The 7330-nt window shown below is 19.8% G+C and overlaps 4 protein-coding genes and 1 long non-coding RNA gene across 7 annotated transcripts in view; 1 reads left to right on the top strand and 4 right to left on the bottom strand.

The window, feature by feature from the left end:
* The window catches only part of LOC102675513 (protein PFC0760c-like), a 5145-nt gene extending 3498 nt beyond the window's left edge, over positions 1-1647 (bottom strand). Inside the window, exons 1-3 of the mRNA XM_031511883.1 lie at positions 1167-1647; positions 984-1046; positions 120-282 (exon numbers count right to left, since the gene is read on the bottom strand). Of these exons, the coding sequence (XP_031367743.1) occupies positions 120-282; positions 984-1046; positions 1167-1237 (297 nt within the window). The 5' untranslated portion in view covers positions 1238-1647. The remainder of the gene's footprint in view (positions 1-119; positions 283-983; positions 1047-1166) is intronic.
* A 481-nt stretch (positions 1648-2128) lies between these two features.
* Positions 2129-3172, bottom strand: LOC116185984 (THAP domain-containing protein 4-like). The gene is made up of 3 exons (XM_031511889.1): positions 2987-3172; positions 2497-2885; positions 2129-2408 (listed from the first exon to the last, which is right to left on the bottom strand). The coding sequence occupies exons 2-3, from the start codon at positions 2881-2883 to the stop codon at positions 2283-2285; spliced, it is 513 nt and encodes a 170-aa protein (XP_031367749.1). The 5' UTR covers positions 2884-2885; positions 2987-3172; the 3' UTR covers positions 2129-2282.
* Positions 2785-6413, top strand: LOC102680395 (katanin p60 ATPase-containing subunit A-like 1). Of its 3 annotated transcripts, none has more exons than XM_031511888.1 (11): positions 2785-2906; positions 3906-4177; positions 4281-4416; positions 4497-4641; positions 4757-4847; positions 4936-5057; positions 5116-5295; positions 5382-5524; positions 5649-5761; positions 5844-5970; positions 6050-6413. In XM_031511888.1, the coding sequence occupies exons 2-11, from the start codon at positions 3913-3915 to the stop codon at positions 6246-6248; spliced, it is 1521 nt and encodes a 506-aa protein (XP_031367748.1). In that variant the 5' UTR covers positions 2785-2906; positions 3906-3912; the 3' UTR covers positions 6249-6413. The 3 variants fall into 3 exon arrangements, with proteins under 3 accessions (XP_031367748.1, XP_006618607.1, XP_006618606.1); XM_006618544.2 differs by lacking the exon at positions 2785-2906 and adding an exon at positions 3300-3539; XM_006618543.2 differs by lacking the exon at positions 2785-2906 and adding an exon at positions 3470-3510.
* On the bottom strand, positions 4935-5516 carry LOC116185985. Its single transcript, XR_004150890.1, has 2 exons — positions 5244-5516; positions 4935-5164 (listed from the first exon to the last, which is right to left on the bottom strand). It is a non-coding gene; the product is annotated as an uncharacterized LOC116185985 (long non-coding RNA).
* A 571-nt stretch (positions 6414-6984) lies between the features above and the next one.
* The window catches only part of LOC102680626 (RNA-binding motif protein, X-linked 2-like), a 1240-nt gene continuing 894 nt past the window's right edge, over positions 6985-7330 (bottom strand). Inside the window, exon 4 of the mRNA XM_006618545.1 lies at positions 6985-7233. Within this exon, the coding sequence (XP_006618608.1) occupies positions 7096-7233 (138 nt within the window). The 3' untranslated portion in view covers positions 6985-7095. The remainder of the gene's footprint in view (positions 7234-7330) is intronic.

Below are 7330 nucleotides of genomic sequence, written 5' to 3'. Positions count from 1 at the left end.
ATATATATATATATATAATCAATATATATATATTGAGTTTTTCTATATTTATATATTTGTTTATATAGAATAATAGAATAAAAATTACTAAAATAATTGCAAAGGAGAAAAAAACTCACTCTAAGAATGTTAAGTCTATCCGTTTTTGTAGTCATCAATGTGAGATTATTATCTACTCTATCCAATGCTTCAAAAAGTTTATGATTCTTTTCATCTCTTGTGCGCTGTTCTTCTAAAAATTCTATATATCTTAAACGTAATCGATTTATACACGCATCATGCCTGAAATATCAATAATTTTGTATAAAAGATTTTTCTTTTTTAAAAAAAAATTTTTTCTAAAGAAAACTATTAATTTAAATAATCAATAATTGTAAGATCATTAAAACAAGTTTATATTTTATTAGAATCAATCTATCATAATTTATTAAATGTCTACTATGTAAATATACACTTCATAATATATATGTATATATGATCGAAAATTGCGTGATCTTAGCAAAAAATTATGTATAATATATGTATGTATAATATATTTGTCTACATAATTATACTTGTTCATATATCTACATTAATTATATCAAAATAAAGATTAAAATATCAAATATTTCTTATATATTTTTATGCAATTGAAATTTTTCTATCTCAGGTTAAAGTATATTTCAAAATATAAACACAAAGAACACGAAATTCATGTTCGAAGTCAATTATAAAACAAAGTTAGTATTGATTGTGACAACTTTCTTAAAACTAGGTCACTTCTTAATCAATACATAATATCCAAAATTCTATCGTTATTATTATTACATAAAACAGAAATATAATCGATAACGAGACAATTATTTGCCAATATATGTAATATTATTTTTAAAAATATTTTTTTTCTGTTTATATATTAAAGTAAATTAATGATTATTTTAATAGTTTATAAAAATAATAAATTTAATAATAACACATTTAAGTAAATAATTTTTAAATTTTACCTATTACGAGATTCCTGTACAAGTATTTTGAATCTTTCTTCTAATCTTATTCTTTCTTCTTCACTGTAACAATTATTCGGGAACATATATAATAATTTATTTATTTATATTTTATAATTCTATATTTACTAATAAATTTTAATGTACTGTTACTATATTGTTTATATAAAAAAATATACTTACCTTTTTCGCAACTTTTCTTGTAGTTCCAACATTTTTTTATAATAATCATAATTATCGCAAAACGATGTCATAATTAATAACAATTTATAATTCAACTTGAAATTAATTCAAAAATTTAAGTTATCGACTGTATCGACATTCGATATTTGGCGCTTATTACGAAAAATTTTAATAAAATTGACAATAATAAACAATATTTACATATAACATATTTCGCGTAACTAATAAACATTTTATATAACCATATATAATGTAACAAATATATATTAAATTTATAAATAGTGAATATTTACTTTGATACTTTGTAAAACCATTTCAATTATTGATTAAATAATTGAAACAAGTGATCAATAAATTCATTAAATATTTTACTTATTACGATGTAATATAAATTTATTTTATTTTGAATAACCATAACAAGAATTATTGTAACGATCTTTCTTTGGTTCGGTATTACGAACGACTGTCGTATTTGACGTGCAATGGGTAGAGTTGAGGGTGTTACAGCAAGTAAACACGCAGGTGTTGTCCCTACTCCTATTCTAACTCACGCAATATTTATTTAAAATTTTATTTGTTTTAATTTGATAATATAAAAATAATATATTAAAAATAAAAGATTTTGTTTAAAATAATATTTATATTAATCTAAATTTTAATTCATTTTTATTAAAGTAATTATTATTAAATATTACAATCAATTTTGCAAAAAAAGAAAGAAAAAAAAAATTTATTAAAATAATGAAAAAAAATCTGTTTATACATTTACTATTTGTTATCAATTATTTTTAAAAATAAAATGTTCATTTTTAAAAAGTCAAATGTTAAATGTAAATTTATTTATATTTTTTATATAGAATAAATAGAATAAATATTTTTATCATAAAATTATATAAATTATTTTTTTCTGGAAATAAATAGATTATTACAAAATAAATAAATAATGAATCGAATAAATTAAATTTAAATCCTTATTATAATATATTTTATTGATATTTTTCTGATTTTTTTTATAAAAATTAAATTTCATTAAAAATTTATTGGAACTATATAATAAATATAATAATATAATAAAAACATTTTAAATATTATTTTTTTACATTTTATTACATTTTATTAAGCATCATCACATTTTCTAATATAAACTGCACACACATGTTCATGTAATTCTGGTGTTTTTTCTGTAGCCATATATAATGTATGTTGTAGACAATCTCCAATAAGTTTAAATTCTCTTTGAATCTATATTTAAATAATTTTTTTAAAATTATATATTGTCATTTTTTTATTAATTTATTTTTTGTAAATAATTATAGTTACATATTTATACCTCGGTTACTTTATGTAAATTTGTCCCTTTTGTTGGTCGTCCTATATTAGTTGATCTCAATTTAATAATTTTATTTTCAAATATTCCTTCCTCTATCGTTGTTGCACCAAAATTATGAGATAAAAGTAGATGTACTTTATTTGTATCAGGTATTATTTTTAAAAAACCCATTTCATAATGTAATGGTTTTTTTGTTTCAACATCCCAACTTTTTGCAGCATAATTTAACATTGGTTGACCAATAGAAGACCAATTAATTTCTTCATGATATTTAAAAGGTGTAATTGTTGGAAATTTACCAGTTCCAGGACAATTCTCTCTAGTTCTCCATATACCTTTCAACCAAGCTAATGGTTTGATTGCTTCATGCATTGTTAATTGTTGCATATCTAATGAAAAAAATATTTTATATAAATATTTTTATGTAGACATATAAATATTTTACAAGAAAGAAATAACTATTATTTAAATATTGTGACATAATACTAACCTTTATCATAGAAATATCTTTTTTTATATTTTAGAATTTAAAAAGTTCTTATAACATTTATTTCTTTAATGATTTGAAATTTTTCTTTTTTTATAATCTTTATAAATATATTATAATAGTATATGTTTATAATAATATATTATACTAGATATTACTATTTATCAATATTAGAAGATATTAGAACCAATGAACCAGAAAGTATTTTTTCATATTCAATTATTATTTATTTAATTCAATATTTGAATATAATTACAATATTCAAAAAATTTTATTTTGTTCTCAATTTAAATTTTGTGAATTATATTATAACATCGATTTTCATATTATATTATGTAGTAAAATAACCTTTAAATTAACTAATAGTCATGTATAAGTATATATATATATACATCAAAATTTAAGTAGGCATACAAACGTGGTGAAAATACGTTAAATATTAATAAATTTTTAAACAAATGCAAAAATTTAAAAAAGGATCCGTAATTTCAAAATAGTAATATGGCGACAACAATTTACAAATTCGAGTAAATTATATCGCATATATCTGCTTATAGTTAGTATTTTTTCTAATAATTATATAATAAATTATTTATTTTTTTAATTTACGTAACATATTAATCATAAATCATTTATTTATTTTTTTTTAAATTTGAGTTATCTTAAGATATATATCTCCGATATTTATATAATGATCAATGATTAATATTTAAAGAATTATTATTCATATAAAATAATTTTTTTATCATATTTTTAAATATAATATTATTATTATTTTCTTTTTCTATTATGATTAATTTTTCACACAATTTTAATTAAATTTAAATATATCATTTATTGTTTTATCATTTTAATATCATAATGATCTTATTATATATACATTATGTATATATAAACACACTTATATGTATATATATTTTAGAAGAATTATGGCTGTTTCAATCAATGAAATTTGTGAAAATACCAAACTAGCTCGTGAAATGGCTTTAACTGGAAACTATGATACATCTGGAGTTTATTATCAAGGCGTTGTTCAACAAATTCATCGGTTACTTGCGAATATTGCAGATGCTACCCGAAAAGCTAAATGGCAACTTGTACAACATCAAATTGTTCAAGAATTTGAAAAAGTAAAAGCAACTTCAAATACTTTACAACTTTTTAAAGTTGATACACATGGAGAAAGGTTATTAGGTACTATTATTTATGAAAAATATTTGATAAGAATATGTACATAATATAATAAATATATAAATATTATAAATAAAAATATAAATATAATAAAATAAATTTTTAGGTACTTCATGCTTATCATTTGAAGAACCTACAAGAGATCCAACTTTATGGACTTATAATAATTCAGATAATTCATGGAATCAAACACCTGCAAGGGATCCAGATGTATGGCCACCTTTAACACCTGCTGAACAAAAGTAATTTTTTTAAATTAGTAATAAAATTAAAATTATCACTTGTATTACATTATATTAATGTTATTAAATTATATTTATAGAAATATTAAACCATTAAAAAATCAATCAAAACAACAAAATAGAACAAGTATACGAAAATCTGTAACTACTGGAAAAAAATCAGATACTAAAGCAATGATTAAAAAAGATGATAGAAAAGTACAAAAAAAAGATGATGTAAACAAAGTATATTTCATTTTTATTATAGAGTATATAAAAAATGATATATATAAACTATATTTAATTTTTATTATATTTTTACATATAGTATAATATTATAAAAAATAAATAATTTTTATAGGAAAAATTGGAAACTGAAAAAATAGATATAGAAGTAGAGGAACGTAAATTTGAACCATCTGGAAATGATAGAGATTTGGTTGATTTATTAGGTATACTATATATTAGTAATATATTTTATTATATATATTAGTAACTTTAAAATAAATAAATTATTATATATTTATATAAATATTACAGAAAGAGATATTGTTCAAAAAAATCCAAATATTCATTGGGATGATATAGCTGATTTACATGAAGCAAAACGATTATTAGAAGAAGCTGTTGTTCTTCCAATGTGGATGCCAGATTTCTTTAAAGTATATTTAATAATTTTACATATATTATGTTTCATATAATAAAATGTCATTTTTTCAGGGAATTCGTCGCCCTTGGAAAGGAGTACTTATGGTTGGTCCACCAGGAACTGGAAAAACAATGTTAGCAAAAGCTGTAGCTACTGAATGTGGAACAACTTTTTTTAATGTATCATCTTCTACACTTACTTCAAAATATAGGGGAGAATCAGAAAAACTTGTTCGTCTCCTTTTTGAAATGGTATTTATATGCTTTTTATTTTTTTTCAAGAAATAAATTTAAAATTATTTTTTACTAATTTTTAATGATTATGAATATTTATGCAGGCTAGATTTTATGCTCCTAGTACTATTTTCATTGATGAAATTGATTCTTTATGCTCTAGAAGAGGATCTGAATCTGAACATGAAGCTTCACGACGAGTAAAATCTGAACTTTTAGTTCAAATGGATGGTATAAGTTCCAATAGGTAAAATAATTATATAAAATTAACTGTAATTTATATAAATATTCTATAAAATAAAAAATAATATATAGTATATATACTATACTTTATAGAAGTCTATAAAATAAATAAAATAAATTTTTTTTAGTGAAGATCCAAGTAAAGTGGTAATGGTATTAGCAGCTACAAATTTTCCATGGGATATTGATGAAGCTCTTCGAAGACGATTGGAAAAACGTATTTATATTCCGCTACCAAATCGTAAGTTTTATTAAAATTTAATAGAAGTAATTTCTGTTATATACACTTCAATTTCCTAAAAAAGAAATTTTGGAGTACACAGGTGAAGGTAGAGAAGCATTATTGAAAATTAATCTACGTGAAGTAAAGGTAGATTTATCTGTAAATTTAGCAGATATTGCGAAAAAATTAGAAGGATATTCTGGTGCAGATATTACAAATGTTTGCAGGTAAACAAATATTAAAAATATATTTATACAATTTTATATATATAATATACAAGTATATTTTATACATATTTAAATATAGAGATGCATCTATGATGTCTATGCGGAAAAAAATTGCGGGCTTAAAACCTGATCAAATCAGACAATTACCAAAAGAAGAATTAGATTTACCTGTATCTGCTGCAGATTTTGATGAAGCTGTTGAAAGGTGTAACAAGAGTGTTTCTCAAGAAGATTTAGAAAAATATGAAAAATGGATGAGTGAATTTGGTTCTTCTTGATATCATTCTACTCAAAAAATATAAATTCACAAAGAGCTTATTCAAAAATATAATTGCTTATTTAGATAGATATTGTTAAAATTTTTTGTTTGTCATTATTGACAAACAAAATATAATAAGCATTTTTAAAAATATATTTATCAATATAATAATTATCGAATTTTTAAAATGATATTTTTCTTCTTATATTATTATTATAAAGAGCTTATATTTTTCTTACTTTTTAAGTTTAAAGAGTAATACAAATTCATATTGTTTTAAAAAACTAAAATTTCTATTAAAATTACATAATATATTATATATAAACAAAAATTGCATAAATTAAATGACATTATAAAAATATTATATATATGAAACAAAGTAATTCAACTTCATGTTATTATTAATTTACATCATGTTATTATTAATTTAACTATAAAATTAAATTGAAGAATAATATTTTTGAATATTTTTATGATTCATAGATTTTAATTTATTAAGTTAATCGTTATTTGAAGTTTATTAAGTTAATCGTTATTTGAAGTTTATTTTTATTTAAATAATGCTCTTTTATAATTAATTTAAATATTTTGAATGAAGACATTGTAAAAAATAAATTTTAAAATTTTCAATATATATTTAATTTTAAACTTACTTAAAGAAATACAAGATATTCGAAATTAATTTTGTACTACATTACATTAATTTTAGGTTAAAATGTAAATTGTTGTTTTTAATAGTGTAAGTTATATTTTAATAAAAACTGCAATTTTTTGTTAAAAATTAAATATTTTTGTAAAAATATAATATACAATTATATATAATATTATAAACAAATTTAATTCATACTAAAAATAATAACATATTATTAATAACTATTTTTACTAAATTTTTTAGGAGCACAACCTTCTTTTCTTAATTTTTTAGTTTCTTCATCAATATTTTTTGAATCTTTTGGTGCTTTATAATTTGATACATGGTCAACTCTTATTGTTCTGCCTAAAATCTAAAATTATATAATTATTATTATTATTACATATTATTATTACAATTGTTTTAAATATTTCATCTTTCATTATTATTAAAGAATTTAATACAAAAAT

The sequence above is a fragment of the Apis dorsata genome, unplaced genomic scaffold (genome assembly GCF_000469605.1).
Source record: "Apis dorsata unplaced genomic scaffold, Apis dorsata 1.3 scaffold_360, whole genome shotgun sequence".
Lineage (NCBI taxonomy): Eukaryota > Metazoa > Arthropoda > Insecta > Hymenoptera > Apidae > Apis > Apis dorsata.
The sequence above is the reverse complement of the archived record's forward strand: the minus strand, read 5'-3'. Positions and strand labels throughout refer to the sequence as shown.